Raw genomic sequence first — 19,768 nt, 5'->3', positions numbered from 1 at the left:
CATGATTGGTTAATCCTAGCTGTTAATGCATCTAAATGAGAATGCTGATTGGATCACCTAATTTTTCATGTGTCTTCTTGTGGCCCACCCATGGCTCACTTTTTTTCTTACTTTCCCAAGCTTGCTGACCAACTTGCTGAGTCCTGATGACTCTTCTTCTTGTATCTCTTTCAAGGATATACTGACCCCATTTCTGAATATGTCCATTATTCATTGTTTGTGAACGTGCCCATTTTCCATCAGTACAACCAGGCTGGATTGTGCCATTGCATTGCAAGAACTCCTCAACCTGCAAAAAAATTCTCAACAAGAAATCATCTCTCTGTGACTCTGGGCAAACCGGGAAAGTCAAAAACGTCCCCGACACATCCAGGGATGGTGGCTCCACCACCTCCCTGGGCAGCCATTCTAGAACTTTATCACCCTTTCTGTGAAAAACTTTTCCCTGACGTCCAACCCGTATTTCCCTTGAGAGTGACTCTTGTCTCTTTCCTTCACCTCTGCTGCCTTCCCTCCCCAGGATCAAAGCCTCTGGGCTGAAGCTGCAGCTGTGCACCAACGAGACCCAGGCGACGCGGGAGAGTTTCGTGAGGAAGCTGCGGGCCCTGGGCTTCGACATCTCGGTGTCGCAGGTGACAGCGCCGGCCCCGGCCGCCTGTCACCTGCTGAGGGAGCGCGGCCTGAGGCCACACCTGCTGGTGCACCACGGTGGGACAGCCCTGGGACACGGGCAGGCAGGGAGGGGAGGGCTCTGTTTGCCTCTTTGGTTTGGGATAGATGAGTAGGGGTGTGAAGGGTTGGGTCAGACTGAGGTTTATTTGTTATTTCATGTGTTGTCGTGGGTGAAGGAAGCATGAATCTGGGGATTTGTTGCTTGTCACAGACATATTTTATGAAAAATTTGCCAGGATTTTTTCTCCTGAGAAGCTTCAGCTTCTCTATGTTTTGTTGCTTTGGAATGTGATTTGGAGAATTGTTCACCCAACATGTGAAACTGTTTTTACTTGATGACCAATGACAGCCACCTGTGTCGAGGCTGTGAGCAGTCATGAGATTTTATTATCATTCCATTCTTTTCCTTTGCTAGCCCTCTGATGTCTCCTTTCTCTTTTCTTTTAGTATAGTCTTAGAATATAGCATATCACACAAAACATATCACACACAGCACACAGCTCAACATAGCATAACATAACATACACTTATATATAATATTGTATATAATATATAATATGTAATGTAAGATATAACATAATATATATTATATATTATGAAATAATAAATCAGCCTTCTGAAACATGGAGTCAAGATTCTCATCTCTTCCCTCATCCTGGGACCCCTGCAAACACCACCACAGTTCCTTCCATAGGATCTGAAATGATGAGGTGTTGGAGCCCTGGGTGCTGAGAATTTCAGACTTTCTGTGCTGGCAGGCACTGACCCCCAAGAGAACACTGCATTTGACCTGAGGCTGTGGAGAAGGTTTCCAAAAGGGAATGATAGCACTGGGATTGTGTTGTGGTGTCACTCACTCGGGGACACCAATTGTTGGCAGTCACCAGTTGTGGTTATTAATTGTTGCAGTGTTATTGTGCGTCCCAGGATGAGGTGAGAGATGAGAATTGACTCCAAATTCTCAGAAGGCTGATTTGTTATTTTATTATATTATATTAAAAGAAAATTATATACTAGAACTATACTAACGAAAGAGAAAGGAGACATCAGAAGGCTATAAAAGATATCAGAATAATAAAAGACCCGTGACAGACTCAGAGTCTGACACAGCTGGACTGTGATTGGCCCTTAATTAAAAACAATTCACATGCTGCGTAAACAATTCTCCAAATCACATTCCAGAGGAGCAAAACATGGAGAAGCTGAAGCTTCCCAGGAGAAGAAATCCTGGCAAAGGGATTTTACATAAAATATGACAGTGACAGGATTGTGGGTGTGGAGTTTGAATAGAAGTGTGTAATGTCACAGGATGGAAAACTTAAGAGTTTAAGGGTTTAGAATACAGTAATATATATTAAGCAAGATGGAGGTTTTGAGGTAGAGGCTGCTCCTTCTTCACCTCTTCTCCATGTGTTTGGGTGGTTTTGTGTAATTGGATAAAAAAGTCCGCATTGTGGGGTATGGGTAATTAGTTATTAGGTTAAAAGTGAAAATAATTTAAGTGTCATTTCTTAATTAGACAGTTTATCCTTAAAAGGCCTTGTAGAGAGAGACACACATCTCCACTTTCAGTTTGTTAGAGTGAAGTGCTGTAGAACTCACAGTTTGTGAGACTGCAACATAGATAAGAACTAATGAACATCTGAGTCCCAACAAGAAATACCATCTCACACCTTTAATCCCAACCTTGGCAGAAGAAAAGAAGCCAAGAATCCACAGTGAGGGATTTATGATTTTTTTGTTTTGTTTTGTTTTTTTCTCCTTCTGTAGATCTTGTCCCGGAATTTGCTGAGATTGATAAGACAAACCCAAACTGTGTGGTTCTTGGAGATGCAGCAGAGAACTTCACCTATGCCAACCTCAACGAGGCTTTCCGACTTCTGATTGGGATGGAGAAGCCTGTTTTGATCTCCCTTGGAAAAGGGTGAGCTGAGCTCTGTTTTACCTCAAGTCTCTGCATTTTTTAATAATACCTTTAATAGAGGACAGAAATCAGTGTAGGCACTCCTGGTAAGGTGCCTGTCAATGAAGAGAACTTGTGGTGCTTCAAGAGAGCCTCATAGGAGTCATGGAGAGTTTGGATTTTGGTGTGTGTGACCCCCAAGTAAATGAGAATATAGTATCTCAGAGGTGAGAACTGTTGGTTTAACTGCTGCCTGTAGCCACGTGTTCCTCTCTGAACTGAATATAAATGATTTTTCATAGTGAAGGAAACCCAAAGTTTTCCCAGGCCATGCTTGGGCAAAGAGCTGTTGATGTAGGTGTGTGATGCAGTTTGGTGCTTTTGAAGTGGCAGATCAATTATTTTGGTAGTTTTAATGTTAGACAGCATTTTTAATTATTCTCTGCCCATTAAGAGTAAATTTTGACCTCCTGTTTTCACACACAGGAAAAAATCCAGTTAGGGAGTTGGAATGTTTTCCTGAAAATAATTAATTTAGATGTATTCTGAGATTTTAAACAGGACAGTATTAATTCCTGCTGAATAATGACAAATCCCAACAGGAACAACAGGAGTTATTCTTATCTGTTGTGTGATGCATGGGTTTAAAAGAGACTGGGCATGTTTATCTTGGGGAAAGTGCAGTGACAACTTTGCTCAGTGGTTCAATAGACTGTAATGGGCATGAAAACCCTTCTTAGTTTGTGGGTTATTGATCCAGCTGGGCAGAACTTATCAGTGGGAAGGAACAGTTAAATTCATTGTGCTGCCTTACCTGGCACTCTAATCCTCCAACAGGGCTGAAAAATCCTTACTGTTTCTCAGAAGGATAAGGAGGAAATGTTGAGCCAACAGGAGACTGGCTAATGTACATGAAGTAATCAAATTTTGTGTTAAGTAATATCATATTTCAAAATTAAATGTAGAATCAACCTTTTCTTAGGACCCGTATTGTCATCAGTGCAAAAATTCTTTGTACCCTGTGCATGTAAAAGTGTTTATTTGGTCATTCATTGATAGAAACAGCTCTTTTTATTACTTCTTTGAAATATTACTTTTTATTTAAAAATAAAGATTTTGGGATATTCAGAGCTCAGTTTTCACCAAGAGGGTATTGTATTTTATTGGCTGATCGTTGAGGTAATGTGAATACAAGTTTCTCTGACTCAAAGGAGGGGGATTATAAATTGTGAGTACCGTTCTCCTGACTGGAGAAGCCTCATGGATGCACAGGGCCATCCACAAATCCCAGCTTCATTTTCAACCTGCAGAACCAGCACAGCTGGGAGGGCCTTAGCAAGGTGCCTGCCCTGGGCCAGCAAGGTTGGTTTCGGTAGACGTTTTAGTTCATTCCATAGAAAACAAAAGTGTCAGAGGCACTGAAGCAGAATGCCCTGCTCCTGGAAATGGAGTGATTTACATTTAGCATCTGTTTTGGGCTGAGAGTGGGAATTGGCTTTGTAATTTCTTCTGTCAGGCCACTGTCAGAAAATTAAGCTGTTTACGCCAGACTATGGAAGGTTAATGGCTGTTCCAGCAAAGGTCAAGTGGTCATTTTAAAGGAAGGCTATGCTGAATAATCGAAAATGGCAGAAGGATAAGGCATAAAATCTTAGCTGACTGCTCATCCTACCTCTTTTCCTGTCATACAGAAACCTGTCTTTGCTCTGCCCAGAGCTTGGAAGACCTGCATGAATGTGAATTGCTGTTCCAGAAAAACTCTCTTGTGGTGGTGTTCACAGGGGGCTTAGGATGAGGGAAGAGATGAGAATGCTGACTCCATGTTTCAGAAGGCTGATTTAGTATTTTATGATATATATTATATTAAAACTATTCTAATAGAGTAGAAGAAAGAATTTCATCAGAAGGCTGGCTAAGAATAGAAAAAAAAAGAATGATAACACAAAGGTTTGTGACTGACCAAGATAGTCTGGACAACAGGACTGTGATTGGCCATTAATTAGAAATAACCACATGAGACCAATCACAGATGCACCTGTTGCATTCCACAGCAGCAGATAATCATGATTTACGTTTTGTTCCTGAGGCTTCTCAGCTTCTCAGGAGGAAAAATCCTAAGGAAAGGGTTTTTCATAAAATACCATGGCTACTCTCTAAAGACACCTTCTAATTCCACCAGTTTCATGTCAATGGGAGCATTTTTAGAAGGAAACAAATTCAGCTTGGAGAGCTTTTAGTCCTTTTAAGCAGGATTTCCTGGCGTGGGGGGCTGAGACAGCAGTGCTGGTCCTGTCTGGGGTCTCCTTGCAGGCACACTGAGGAGGAGTCACAGCTGCTGGCTGGGGCCAGCCCTCACCTTTTACCTGCCAGGGCTCTGTGTCACTGTGCAATAATGCACAGCCCAGCCCATCCTGGTTCAGGCACACTGAAATCCCTCTGAACCAGTGAGGTTATTCCCAGATGGGCATCTGGGATCCTTTCCCTGAGCATTGCACGGTCCTGAGCTTGTCCTTAACTCCTGTGTTAAACCCAGGCCTGGGATTTTCTGATTACTTGACTTTTTATGCAGCCATATGGACATCCATAAAGGCCCAGAAATAATAAAATGTGGTTTCTTTGTCTTTAACTGCCAGCATTTTCATTTCATGGGAACTTTATCACTTTCATTTCCAGACGCTACTATAAAGAAACTGATGGGCTGAAACTTGATGTTGGAGCATATATGAAGGCACTGGAGGTATTTTATAGCTGGAATTGTGCTTATTCACCCTGTGCACCTTGTTAAAAGAGTAACTGGCATAAATATGGGTCATCTTCTGTAATTACTCACCTTGGTGGAGGGAGTTTCCACACATTGAAACTCATTTGCTGCATTCTAAAGATGGGTGGATTAATTTCTTTTCTGCCTTTGTTCTCTTTTTTTTTTTTTGGTTTAAATTTGTTTTACTTAAAAAATGAACTTTTTCTGTTGTGATACCTTTATTGCAAGTGAGGCCCATGAAAGGAGGAGTCAGACAAGAAAAAAGGGGAATATTGTGTGCAAGATACCCAGGAAAACCTGAAGGTCCATGTTAGCTGTTAGTTTTTGTCTAGGAATAAGCAAGAAATGATTTTTTCAGCATAGCACTGATACTTGCAGGAAAATGTAACTTGTAAAATCTGCTTTTTCAAGTGTAACTTTTCAAAACCTGGATTTGAAACTTGATTTTTCACTTGGAGCATTAAAATTATGCCAGGTGGTTGAAGAAATCCTCTATAGCTTTTAAGGCCCTCCAGTACTTTTGATGGTTTTATATAAAGAATATTTGTTACATCTCTAAGAGTGATGCTCCTAACAAAATGAGCAGTACTGGAACTGAGTTGAAGATTACTCAATGATGGAGAATGTGGAGGATTTGTACCTTGAGGTGTTTCAAGAGCATTTTCTCTCCTGCCAGAAAACTTTAAACACTTCTGTTATCCAAATTCTCTGATCTTCACCTTCACCTGCTAATCCATTGTGTTATTTAGGGGTAGAAATCAATACTCACAAAGGTTTTATGACTGGAGTTATGGAGTTGAACAAATCCTTTTCCAATCAGCATTTTTTTGTGTTTCTCTTTTTTTCTCCCCAGTATGCTTGTGATATCCAAGCTGAGGTGGTGGGGAAACCATCCAAAAGGTTTTTTCAGTCAGCCCTTGCAGAACTGGGAGTTCCACCAGAGCAGGTAAGGTTGAGGTGCCATGCCCAAGGTCTGTGCCAGATGTTTGTGCCCACTTTTGCTTTTTCTCTGCTTTGCTGTGGCTTTGAAAAGTTACAGAAGAGGCTGAAGGAGAATGTGACCAGGACTCAATGCCTGGCAGAGGCAAAAGAGGTGCCCTAATGCCTGGCAGTCTGCTTGGAGACTGGTGGCTGCAGGGTGATGGAGTTAATCCCAAAATGTCCTTTATTTCCTGTGCTCTCACACTGACTAACTTTTTTTAGTAAAAAAAAAAGGCAGAAGAAAAAATATTTTATCATTTTGGTGAATAGGAAGCACTGACTGACCCCAAAACCCCCTCCTGTATTTCTGGCTTTGCAGAAACATGCTGTGCTTCCTCAGCACAGCCCATTTTCCCCTCTCTGTGGTTGTTCCAGCTTCTCTTTATTGATTTGTTGTTCTGTCACACAGGACATAAGGATGAGTATGAGAAGCCTCACAAACAGCAGTGAATTACAGCACAGTAATTCCATCAGGGGGGTTTGGGTGACATTATAAACAACAGGAGGGAAGTTTGGGGTGGCTTGTAGGTCCCTGGAGCCTGGAGATGAAATTATGGCCCTGTAATTCAGCATGTGCTTGGGTTTTGCTTTATTACAGAGTGGGGAGATGGAAAAGACCTAGTGGGCCATCTAATCCATCTCCTTCCCCATGCAGGAGTGTTCCCTGCTCCACAGTTATTAATGTTTTGTCCACAGCAGTTTTCAGGGAGCCAAACAACTGTCAGTGCCCTGGGGATGGTGTTCAGCCCCTTGGGTCTTGGGGGAAGGCAGCTTTTCCTGAGATTTATCAGGATATTTCCCTTTTAAACTGCATCTCCTTATTTCTAGTTTTACTCTAGTTAACAACCAAAATAACTTGCTGGATATTTTCTCCATCCAGTTATGTCTAGACTTGTTATTGTTGCAGGAGTTGTTTTTTACTAAAACTGTGCTTTATTTCTGCTGCTTCTCTCCATTCAATCCCCCTCCTTTTTGCTGTGCTCCCTTCAGTCTGTCCATATCCCCCCAGGAATTAGATATCCCAGTCTGGAGTGTCCCTGGAACATCCCAGGTGCAGAGCTCCTGTCTCTGGTCCGTGCCCCAGGGAACAAACCTGATGTGATGCATCCCCAGGCTGGCAAAGCTGCTCCCATAGGGCTCCCATCAGCTTCAGGAGTGTTTGTTTTGGGTACAGAAAGGCAGGAATAGTCCCCACAAGAGATTACTTACTCATTCTCTGCTGTTTGCCATGTCTGCTACTCGTGCGTAACGTTATGTTTTGTCAGAGTTTTGGCTTTTCATCATATTGTTTCTTGTGGTAAATGCCATTAATCTGTTGTACTGATATATCTAGTTTGTAGGTATAGTATTTTATATTTAGAGAGTTTGGAGGTGAAGGGAGTGTGCTCCTAAGCAAGGAGGAGTGCGGCAGACACCACTGGATAAAGGCACCAGTCACTCCATGCTTTCCACCATCGAAACACAAATCCACACTGCTGGAGTTGAAGCCTGGATCATGATTAACACATGTGTTGGAGGAACAATTTCCAAACAAGCAAACTGCCTTAATTCTGGCATCTTTTCCTAACTTTTGAGTGCTTGACCTTGTGACTTTATTGTATTTTTGGAGAAGGATTTGCAGGTTGGTTTAGTTCGTGGTACACAGTAATAAAACCTCATTATTTTCAGTTTAAAACCTCAGTATAGTCACTCAGTAAGTTCCTGTAATGCACTGCATTACACTTTAATCTTTCTCCTGGACAAATTCTGCATTTGTAGTAACATGACAGGGGCTGGTTTTACTTTCCTTTCCTTTTACAAAATGTTTATTCCGATAATTTATTCCACCTGTGGAATGCATTTAATCCATACCATCATTAAACCATTTTAGATGAGCTGTGCTTTTGAAAACATGCTACAATTTTCTTTCACTTGGCTTTTAATGAAAAATACCTTTTTAATAAAGCTGTCTCACCACAGTCATTTGAGACAGTGGCAATTCTGAAATTCCTCAAGCTGCTTTAATCAATAAAGTTATCACCAGTCATTTCCCTTGATAACTGCTTCTTACTGAGACCCTGACTCTGCCTTCTGCTGCTGAGATGTTTTCAGCCTGCACTTAGAATAAGAGGAACTCCCTAAAGTCCAATTTTCATTTTAACCTTTTCTCAATGGCCTAGAAATAACAGATTGCCAGTATTACTTTAATAGATTGGAAATTTAAACCTCTTAGAGGTAACCAGACCTATCTTGCAATTCAGAGCTGTGACAAAGAATAACACATCTTAAAGGTTACTGAAATGCCTAATTCATGTGTTTTAAGGCAGCTGTTAACAGTGGATGATTTTTACAGCTTTACAATAAAACCTAAATAATGTTAAGGTTCTGGTGGTTTTATATAATCATAAAAAAGTTCTCTCTGTAGCAAATTATCCTGCTTTAATGGGAGTTATGGCAGGTCATGCTGGAGTCCATAAACTGCTGGTAGTTAAGCAATTCCCATTGCTGCCACCTGCAAGCCTCAGGTGGGAGTCAGTGGTGCATGAGAGCAGAGAGAGATCACCCAGAGGTGGCACAGGGCACCTGCTCCTGGGCCAGCATCCCCTCCTTGCCCAACAGGGCAGGATCCTCCATCCCAAAGTAAACGTGCCCAAGGGACTTTTCCAGCTGAAATCTTAGTGGGAACTCTCTGGCCCTGCACCTTTGGAGTTCTGAGATAGAAACAAAATTAACAGTAATGTGGGATCCTGGAGCCTGGGATGTTATTCCTTGGGTGAAGGAAGACAGGGAGAAAAGTAAATGTGTTGTATTTCTGGTGTAAAGTGATTTAATAGATCAAGGTGTGGTGTGTAAGCTTTTCCTCATGGTCCTAGCACATTTAGTTTAAGGTTATTAAATCTGTAGCAAAAAATTTGTTTAGGCATAAATAACTGTTACTCTAGAAGCATTCTCTGTGCTAAATATTCTGATGGAACTAGCACACTGCCTTCTGTGCATCTCTGCATCCTGCATGGGCTCCAGCCTCCAAAATCCCCATCTGAGGGCTGGCTAAATCAGGGTGTTCTCCTCTTTTTGCCTCCTTCATTTCCTTACTCTGTCATTCCTTTTCTGATCAGACATTTTCCTGTGACCAGTTAATGAATGCTGAAAGTCTGTTTGTGGACAAAACCTACCTGAGGTTCCCACTCACCACCCCAACAGCATCTCTAGAGATTTATTGTTTTTGGCTGCTCAGGGTCTGTGGCACAGACAGCACCAGTGGCACAGCTGACTGTGGGGATTATATTTTGCCTTTCCACTCCAAATTCCTGGGAATTGTGTTGATCTCCTCTGTTCTCCCTGCCCCTCTGGGCTGAGTCTGGTGGAACCCTTTGAGAGCAGTGTTTTCCCTCAGCTTTGGCACATGTGCTTTATTTGCTGTGTCTGTACAGCGACACACCGCCTCTTACCATCTTCGGGAAATTGAAATTACACCCAGAGACTCGCTGCATTTTTTTTTCTCCTTCTTTTTAGTTAATTTGTAGCCAATTTTAAAAAAAGTAACTTTTGCAGAAGGATTGAACAGATTAATGGTGTGATCCCTGTGTAAAATGTGAACACAAATGGAGATCTTTTAATTCCAGCTTCCAGTGGCTATGTGACCTTTCAGTTTTATATCTTTCTCTCTCTTCTTACCATATTGCAGTCAGAGAGGAAGTTAAACCCAGGTTTGACAGGTAGAGTTTTTTTATTTCCCTTGACAGCGCACCTCCTGACCTCTATCTTCTTGCCAATGATTTTTTAAATCCTAAATGATTTTGGAATAATTGCTCCTCCTTTAGTGATTATTGCCCTTCACTGATAGTGAATCTGTGAAATCCCTGGGGGCTGGAGCACGTTTTTGTCTGCGTGTGCCACAAGCTGGCCTGGACAGGCATCGCTGCTCCGCTGCAGCTGCACGTCCAGAGCTGCAGAGTCCTGCAGGAAAACTTCCCTGGATGGGGTCAAATGCAGCCCTGGTGAGCAGGAGGGGGCTTGCATGGAGAGGCTGCCCTGCTCTGCCCTTTTTTGTCACAGGAGATTCTTGTCAGGGTTATTAGGACTGAAATTGCCTTTACGTCCCGAATGTTGGGGTTTGGGCTGAGCGAGGGCGTGGGGTGGTGCAGGTCTGTTCCCTCTCACCCTCAGGGAGGTGTTGGGAGGAATTCTGTAAGAAAAGGGAATTACAATCTCTTAAAGCCAGTGGTTGAGAGTGATTAAATATCCTGGAGCAGCTTGGGGGGAATTGGTAATGGTGCTTGGCTGGGGGTGGTGTTGCCAGGTTCTTGCAGCTCTCCATGCAGCCATGGAATTATTCTCTTTTCCTTATCCACATTTACATGTTTTATTTCCTAATTACTTATATCTAACCCATCATTTTCTCCCCATTTCATGCTGAATTTCTGGTTTGGAAGAGCACTAAGGAAAGGTCAACCATCTACAGGAGAAGCTGTCCCATATTTACATGTTTGTAGCTTAATTTGGTTTATGAATCCTCTCAGAAAATTTAGGTATATCCTGAGATTTCCTTTATTTGCAATGTAATACATGGGAGAAGATCCTGTTGCAATTAGATAATTCATAAAAATAGCTCTGGAGGTTTAGTATTTTTATTCTTCAAGCAAAACAGAGCTGGGGATGGAAATTCAGGTAGGAATGTCTGGAGCTGGAAGGTACCATGGTTGTGAATGCCAGGCAGTTAAATTCATGAAGCAAAATGCTGATTTAAAAGATGAAAATAAAATAGTTAAAGATGCAGCTAGCTCTCTATTAGACAAAATTCAACTTCAATACAAAAGTAAAAAAAAAAAATCTGATTGATAAACCACATTGCAGACTTTCAAATCTGTGCCTCCCCAGTTTTAGGTGCTGCCTCTGTTCTCTGCAGAATAATCCAGAGCACCTTTGAGAGGTATAAAACTGATTTTTTGGATCATTATTGAAAAATTGCTGTTTTGTGTATATACTGGGTTTTGTTGAAACTATAAAATGGCATTTCCCCAATCATTTTAAATTTGAGGAATAGAATAAATACAGCAATTTGTAATGCAGGACAATAACCACTTCAGATTTTGGTGATGTGGTTTTCAGCAGAAAGGACCCCTTGGTTGATGCACTCAGATCTAATAAATATCTTTAACAGAGGCAGGAAGGTGCTCTGTGCACTCTTTTTAACAAGTACCAGACAAATCTTAGCACAACCAGTTATTTTTTTGTAATCCATTCACTTTTGTTTATTAATATTGGCATATACTTAAACTGATGGTAACACAAACAGTGCTAGGCCTGTACACATTGTGTCATTCTGTGTAAAAATGAATAAATTCTATTTTGCAGTGATTTCCTGAATTTCTGTATCAACCTGAGAACGGGTTGGGATCAAGCTCTCAGTGATTACAAGCTTAAGCTTTTGACCAGCCTGTAGAACACCAGATTTAAGAAGTTAAGCTTAATTTAAGCTGCTTGGAGCATAGCAGGAATGGATTGTTATGAAGCGAAGAGGCCTAACTTCATGAAACTCAGCATTTTCTTTCAACTGTGCCCCAAATCCCTTTGATTTCTGTGATTGATTACAAACTGCACAGGTGTGTGCTGTGCCAGTTCACTGCTGGAGGAGCTGTGGCATGAATTTCCCTCAGGGCAGGATGACTTTTAATCAATACGGTGACAATATTATCGTGTTTAATTTGTCCGGTGGCAGCATTAGACCTCAGCCCAAGCTGTTTGTTATGTCAGGGGAGGGTGACAGATGGCAGAAATGAACTTTTCCTGTATTTCACTGCCCTGACAGGCCATCATGATCGGGGATGACATTGTGAATGATGTCGGGGGAGCCCAGCAGTGCGGGATGCGAGCGCTGCAGGTGCGGACGGGCAAGTTCAGGTCAGTACAGCTCACCTGCTCCTCCAGAGAACAGCCTCAAGGCTTTGTCCCTGCCTCTTCCCATCCTTTCCCCTTGTTCTCAATGTGGGTTTGCATTTCTTGTCTGCCCAAGCAGCACAGACTTGGGTGGATGCTGGTATTTTCTTGTAGGAAAACACTGTGTGAAAGTACAGGAAAGGGAGGACAGACTGTCTTTGATCTTTTGAAGAAATACTTCCTGCTAAATTCCTGCTGTATTTATCTTCATCAGAGCACATAGCACATAGAGCTGGTGCATTTCCTGGGGTCTGCTTGTTTTTTTCCTGCTGCTGCATGAAAGCGTTGTACACTTGTCTGAAACCTATGACAGGGGTTATATTATTGGGATTATAAAATTAGACTGTTGACTCAGCCATCCCTGTGGGTCATTCCTCCCTCACAGCTTTAGGAAGGGCTCCCTATGTCTGCCCTTCCCTCCAGACACACATTCAGCCCTGAGGTGTCTGAAACACAAGAGCTGCTTCCCCAGCTCTCACCTTGCCAGAGTGCAGGGTCCTGTTGGGTCACCCCTGGCTCCAACAGCAAACCTGTCCTTGTGCAGCTGTCCCCATGAGCTGTGCTCTCACTGAGCTGCCACAGGCCAGCTGCTGAGGGGGCACAGAGTGCACCTCTAAACAGGACATGGCCAGTGCTGAGCAGTTGGGTCTGAGGGCAGCTCAGGGTGGCTCCAAATGCAGTGCAGAGATCTGTCCCTCCATTTGACATTCTGATCCCAACACCAAAATCTCATTTTAGCCATCTCCCCTTACCCAGAACCATGCCTCCTTGTAGTATGGTTCAGCCACACCCGTTGCCATCTGATGTAATTTGTATTTTCACAGTTTTTCTTCACTCTCAAATCCTGAGACTGTAAAACAAGGTGCTCTTTGGGGAGGGATACAGCACATGACAATTATGCTTGCCATAAACTATCTGAAAAGTTATTTTGCTTGTTTTCAAGTCAGTCTGTTCAAGTCAGTCAAAACTGTTCCTCAGTTTTCCTTTTAGTTTGTGTAAGGTGATAAAATAATACTCTGTGCCTTAATTCTAATGGACCAGTAAGTGATGGTTTCTGAGGAAAAAAGTCAGGTACAGTGTATTGCAGTTTCTAAAATTTTAAGATAGTACATCTGAAAATCAGATATATGTCTGAATAAAGCTTGGGAAATCCCAAAGATTAAACAATTATATAGTTTATGCTGTTGGGATTATTTGTCTGTAATCTTTGTAGTTGCGGGAGCTGGACTTGATCCATGCAGGTCCCTTCCAACTCAGGACTTTCTGTGGCTGTAATCCCATGAGGTTCCTAATGGAGAAAGTAAGGACTCAGTGGCTGATTTTATGCTGATATGAATGGGATCACTTTGCAAATCCCCATTTTGTTGCCACACAGATCCAGGTGCCAGCAAAGAAGGTGCCTTTGCACACAGAGGTGAATTAGGTCTTTGCTGCTGACCAGAACTCTCCTGTTCCTCGCTTTGCCCATCATGAAATGGTGATGTTGCATCCACACTGCTCAGGCAGCTGGCACAAACTCTGTGCACACAAACTCACATAAATGTGTGTGATCCTATGCTAGAGAGGCATTTTCTTGTGTCAAGTTTGAGTCATGAATTCCCAGCTGGAAGGGAGTAGCTGGCTGTCCTGGATGGGGAACAAAGATTGTGTTTCCTGTTTCAGTGTGGGGTCGGTGCTTTCTCAGCCCAGACTCTGTTGCAGAGCAGTCAGACACAGATGAGTGTCTCTCTCAGGTCCCTGTGTTGTGCCAGGCCTGCTCTCAGCACTGGGAGTAGAATGAAGTAACTCCTGTTTGCCAGGAGAGGTCAGAGGTGTATCTGTGTTTTTCAGAGTGACTTATTTAGTACACTTAGAAAATCAAGGCACACGGTGAGGAGAGACAGAAAATAACAAGTGATGGACAGGATAAATTAAAAATAAAATATGATTATTTGGTTGTGAGGTTAGCTTAAAATCTGATATATAAGATATACAAAGGTGCTGTCTTTGCCTTTTGCCTTTAGCCTTTGATGACAGAGAGTTCTGTGCTGCACCCGAGCACCTCTGGATGGCATCATTGGCTCATGCACAGTGTGAGCCACGGCCTGGGGCTTCCCCACCATCCTGGCTGTTTGTCCAAAACTCCTTTAAAGCACAGAGCTGCCAGGGCTTTGCTGCAGGTGTTGGTGGAGTGCTGGGATTGCCACAGGTTTCAATAAGAGCACCACTGAATGGTTTGGGTTGGGGTTGTCCCCCTCCTTCCTCACCCAAAGGATGTCCCCAGCTGCTCAAGGGTGCCTGGGGCAGCTCTCCTGCTTTTTCAGGGCTCAGTGCAGTTTACATGAACATTTTAGGCAAAGGTTCTTCCCCCAGAGGGTGCTGGCACTGCCCAGGCTCCCCAGGGAATGGGCACAGCCCCAGGGCTGCACAGCTCCAGGAGGGTTTGGACAATGCTCCCAAGGACAGGGTGGCATTGCGGAGTGTCTGTGCAGGGCCAGGAGCTGCACTGAGGATCCCTGGGTCACTTCTAGCTCAGGATGCTCTCTGATCCTACACCTCTGTGGTTTTCAAGGTCTGCTGCCCACCCAGGTTATGCAGGGATGTGCCCTGGGGCTGCCTCCTCCCCAGGCTCTCACCCCCTGACCTCTGCTAAGCCTCTCCACTGCTGGCTGCTCCCAGCACAAGATTCAAAATATGGATTAAACATTCAGTTTTGCACCACCTCGCATGGAGTCCTGCAAGTTGGCTCCTTTGTCTTGCTTCTCTTGGATCTTTAAAGTCAATTAAAACCTGTGCAGCCTGTTTCCTTTAACGTGACACACACATTAAAGCACATTTCCTTTAATGTGACACACTTTGCCTGTTCCCCCTCCATCTCAAATGTTGAACTCTTCCTCAGTAGCCAAGGCAGGCATTGATCAGTCCAAGAAAAGCTATAAATAATGAAACAGAATAAAACTTCTGCTGGCACAAATCAGGGCAAAAGTTGGGAAGGTGAGGGGATAAGATTGGTGTGTTGGGTGACCTGACACAGGGTGAATAGCTGTGCTGGCCTTTCCTGGTAAATTCCATTTGCAAACGGTCAGTCTGGGCTGCAGGTTCCTCCTGTCTGTTTGTCCCATGGCCAGGACAGACCAGGCCATTGCTGCAGGCTCCTGAGGGCTGTGGGATTTGTCAGCATTGGGAAATGTGGTGCCAGTTCCAGAATTTCTGTGCACACCTGGCCACATCTTTCCCATCTGGGGAAGAACATGTTCTTGTCTTCCAGCTCAGGGCATGTGCTAATTCCACTTGCAGCTAATTGGCCTTGACATCAAACCAATGATTCCCACAATAACTATTGATTCTGCAATGCTGTGTAATATCCTCATTCCTTTTTGTAGCCTGCAAGTTAGAGCAGAGAAAAAATGACTTTGAGGCTTTTCCAAGTGTCTCCCTGTACCTCTGGAAGCAGCTTCCAGGTGCATCAGATGGATCTTGGCAGGGGAAAAGAATTGCTTCCCCCCTTCTACTCGTTGTTATTTAGAGATTTTGATTTGTAAATTTGTAAATGATGAATTTTTCCATTGCTGGTGTGTGGCAGCAGCCAGGAGTGTTCGTGGCCCACTGCCCCTGCTCACCTGTGAGCTCTGGGCTGGCTTTGGAATGTGGCAGTGGGGATTCATCCCCTCTCAGGGCCCACCTGGGCTTTCCTTCCTTGGATCAGGGATTTATCCATGGCCATGGCTGATGCTGACACCAGTGAACGTCCCTGAGGTGCCTCATTGCAGACATCAAGGGTTCCCCAGGGATGGAGCCCCTGGGAGCTGCCATCTCCTGCCAGCTCTGCCACTGCCCTCCAAACCGGGTCAGGTTACTTCATGTGTCCCTACTTTTTAATTATCCTCTGAGAATAATTACCCTGACTTCCTTAATAAAGTGGCTTGTGATCTGTTCCTCTTGCCTGGTTAAAGAAATCACACAGAATTTGTAGTGAATTGGCTTGCCAGGAGAGAAATCAAAAACAACAGTTGGGGCAGAGAAGTCTTTTAGGCTAAGGATTGGGAAAAACAGGTTCTGTCATTTAATGAAATTGTAAAAGTATTCTTAAAAAATATTCCACACATGATAAATTCACTGCTGTCACTGTGTAATTCAGTGACACTCATGACAATTTCTGTGCAGAAATAGTCACCTCTTGCTGCTCTGCAGAGCAGGAGCATCCCTCCACCTCCCTTTCCTGCTCCCTGTGCTACCAACCAGCCAAGATGAACAATTTTATGAGTTCTTTCCCATCTCCTGGGTACCAGCCGTGTGCAATGAGAACGAGCAGACAGACGCTCCCTTTGGGCAGGAACACAACCAGAGGCATTCCCAGGGCCTCACATCCTGATCATTAAACCTGTTTCAAGTATTAAATGGAAACAGTTCCAACCCACATTTGCGCTGTGAAAAGTTGTATTACCTGTGTTTGTATATATATATATATATAAATAAAACAACTTTTATAAGTTATACAGTAAGTATAAATATATAATAATACATATAATCATATATAATATACAATAATAATATATAATATACAAAAGTTATATAATAAGTTCTACAATATATATATAGTATAACTTATTATAAAAGTTGTATTCATGTTGGTTAATGTCTTAAGCAATGTTTATTAAAGCTGGTGTCAGTGAGTTGGTTGTGATGGCTGATTGCAGGCAGGGCCAAGGCACAGCCTTATCACCCTTTATTGCATATTTAAATTATGGTTTGCTCTGTCTGTGAGAGGATCTTCACATGGTTTTATCAATTGCTTGACCACAGTTTGGTTACCATAATATTTGAATCAGCAGAGGAAGCTCAGAGTAAATCCTGCAGTGCCTTAGTGTGCACAGCCTTCCACCTTCCCAGTATATTCCAGTGTCCAGTCACAGAAATTACTAACTCATGCATGAATTTAATTATCTTCAGCCTAAAAGAGAAGTGGGAGTTCGAGGGGGGTTTATTAGCAGGTAATTTATTTATTGGTAGCGTAATAAACCTCGAGGGAGCAGTGTGTGCTCAGGACACACCTGAATATCAGAAAAGAGATCAATCTGCAATGAGAGCAGGAGAAATAAAGGAGGGATGAGTCAGGTGAGTGAGGAAAAGCAATATTCCTCAGGAGCTGTCCTATAACAGACCCTGCAGTCAGCTCTGTCACCTGCAGCCCTGGGAAGGGAAGGGAAGCAGTGTGCACTTTGCAGGCTGGCACTGGCCACATCAGCTGCACTTCTGCTTCCCCTCTTGCCTCACATCCTCCCAGCTCATGCAGCAGCAGAGGCAGCTCAGGGTTCTGTTTCTCCTCTTCTGAGGCTGGTAAAGGCTGCAAGGGGAGGAGCTGGTGCCAGTTTGTGCCACCTGAAGCCAGAGGCAGCAGGACTGGGGGCACACGTGGCTCAGCTGGTTTGGGTTATGGGACCAAAGCACTTCCAGGCCCTCTCTGACAGATCCAAAGCTAATGGCCTTTCTTCTTTCATTCCCTTCTGCTCTGGTGCCTGGCTGTCTTGGCAGGACGTGCTCTGGCAGCCTGGGCTGGCAGCCACCCTCCTGCCCTGCCTGAGCAGCACCAGAGCCCTTGGCAGCTGCTTGTCCACAGTGTTTTCTGTTCCCTCCTGCTGTAGTTCCTGAGCTGAGCTGGTGCTGGTGGCAGTTCAGGGCTTTTCCACAGGCTGTGTCCATCTGCACAGCACCTGTGACCTGAGCAGCACAGCCCAGGGGATGCTCCTCACTGGTTTTTATCCCTATTTTTATCCCTTTTCTCAGCAGAAGGCTGCAGTGGAGCATTCCCCAGTGAAGGAACCTTTCTCAACACTTGTCCCTTGCAGAGCACTGAGCTGCATCAGCTTGTCCAGCCTTTGGCAGCATTGATGAATTCCATACCAATGCAAAACCAGTTTATTTCTGCGAAAATGCACATGAGAGTGCTGAGATGTGCTGTAGAAAGGGCACAGCTGCACAATTTGGGATTTCACTTGAGATTTCCTTTTTTTTAAGCACAGGTTCCTCCTCTCTGCTTGTCTTTTTCCTGTAGCTCAGTGTCCTCCAGGTTCTTTGGTGCTGCAGGGAGTCCTCTCAGACTGCTCTGATTGATAAAACCAAGGCAGAGCATTGTTCTCAAAGGCAGAGAGAAGCGAATAAGAGAGAGACAGGCCAAGTCAGCTGCTGATGTAACTCCCTTGAAGCAAATGGTTCAATATCTGAAGTTTAATCTGGCTTGTGCTGTAAACATGCTCAGGAGCAGCAGTGCCTTGTGCTGGCACCCTGCAAGCACAGAACACCTGGGCATTCCTGTTTAAATGCTGCTCTGTGTGCCCATGGATGCTGGAGAGTCCCTGCAGGCTTAGCCAGTGACATTTATTTTTTTTCTCTATGAGTGGGTTCAGAATGGCTGCCTGCCACCCCTGGAAGTGTCCAGGGCCAGGTTGGACAGGGCTTGGAGCAACCTGGGATGGTGGAAGGTGTCCCAGAAAGTGGAACTGGATGGGATTTAAGGTCCCTTCCAACCCAAACCAATCAATTCTGTGATTCCAGCAGCTGCACAGGGGATGCAGGTTTTGTTGGGGGAACAGGGGCTGCCAGCCCCAAGCCACAGGAGCTGCTGCCCTCCTGCAGCCTCTGCTGGGCTGGCTTTCACCCCTCGGGGAGGGTGATGGGGCTCACAGAGTTAAAAAGAAAGCAGCCAGCAGTGCCAGCTGTGGGTGTGCTGCAGCCTGGGATGTGTGAGGGTGCTGCTGTGCTGCAGCAGGAGCTCCAGTGCAGGGTGGGTGACAGAAGGGCTTGGGGTGCAGGGCAGCCCTGCCCCTGCTCTGGCTGGGTGCACACAGCCTGCAGCTGGCCTGGGACGTGACTCACAGTCACACTTTGCCCCCAAACCATCCCAGTTGTCACTTGTCTGTGGTTTGCTGTGGCTGCCACAGCGGGGCTGGTTCCACCTCAGCCCTGCTGAGAGGAGCTGGTTCAGCACACGGGGCTGGGGCTGCTGCCTGGGGGCTGCATCCTCTGGGCCTTGGAGCCAAAAGCCTCCCTACAAACAGGGTGTGTGCTGGGAGGGGCAGAGCAGGAGCCTGGCTGCTCTTTGGGTGGATCTGCAGCTCATCCCAAAAGCTTTTCCTTACTTCACTTGCTGAAATGGCCACAGCACAGCACAGGCACTGCTGATCAGGGGTTGCAATTAGGGAAATTAGTGCAACGAGTCTGATGAGGAGCAGCTGGAGGGGCTCAGCCTGCAGAAAAGGGGGCTCAGGGGGGACCTTCTTGGTCTGTAACTGCTTGGGAGGAAGGGGCAAGTGAGTGTCAGTCTCCTCTCCCAGGTGACAACAGGACAATTGGAAATGACCTCAAGCTGTGCCTGGGGAGGATTAGATTGGATTTTGGGGAAAAATTCTTGACAAAAAGAAATTTTCAGAGAGCGGTGGTGGAGTCCCCATCCCTGGAGGGATTTAAAAGCTGTGTGGATGTGGCACCTGGGGACATGGGGCAGTGGCACTCACAGGAATTTGGCAGGCAGGGTGGGCTGATGGAGCTGTCAGAGCCAG

General features: G+C 44.6%; 1 protein-coding gene across 1 annotated transcript in view; it reads left to right on the top strand.

Moving 5' to 3' along the window:
• LHPP (phospholysine phosphohistidine inorganic pyrophosphate phosphatase) overlaps window positions 1-19,768 on the top strand; it is a 72,507-nt gene that overhangs the window by 11,396 nt on the left and 41,343 nt on the right. The window contains exons 2-6 of the mRNA XM_054277050.1: window positions 521-708; window positions 2,443-2,596; window positions 5,249-5,312; window positions 6,190-6,282; window positions 12,106-12,197. Coding sequence (XP_054133025.1) covers window positions 521-708; window positions 2,443-2,596; window positions 5,249-5,312; window positions 6,190-6,282; window positions 12,106-12,197 — 591 coding nt within the window. The remainder of the gene's footprint in view (window positions 1-520; window positions 709-2,442; window positions 2,597-5,248; window positions 5,313-6,189; window positions 6,283-12,105; window positions 12,198-19,768) is intronic.

The sequence above is a fragment of the Melozone crissalis genome, unplaced genomic scaffold, assembly GCF_028551555.1.
Source record: "Melozone crissalis strain CALT ecotype California unplaced genomic scaffold, PUWL_Pcris_2 ptg000019l_1, whole genome shotgun sequence".
Lineage (NCBI taxonomy): Eukaryota > Metazoa > Chordata > Aves > Passeriformes > Passerellidae > Melozone > Melozone crissalis.
This window is presented reverse-complemented; position numbering and strand designations above follow the sequence as displayed.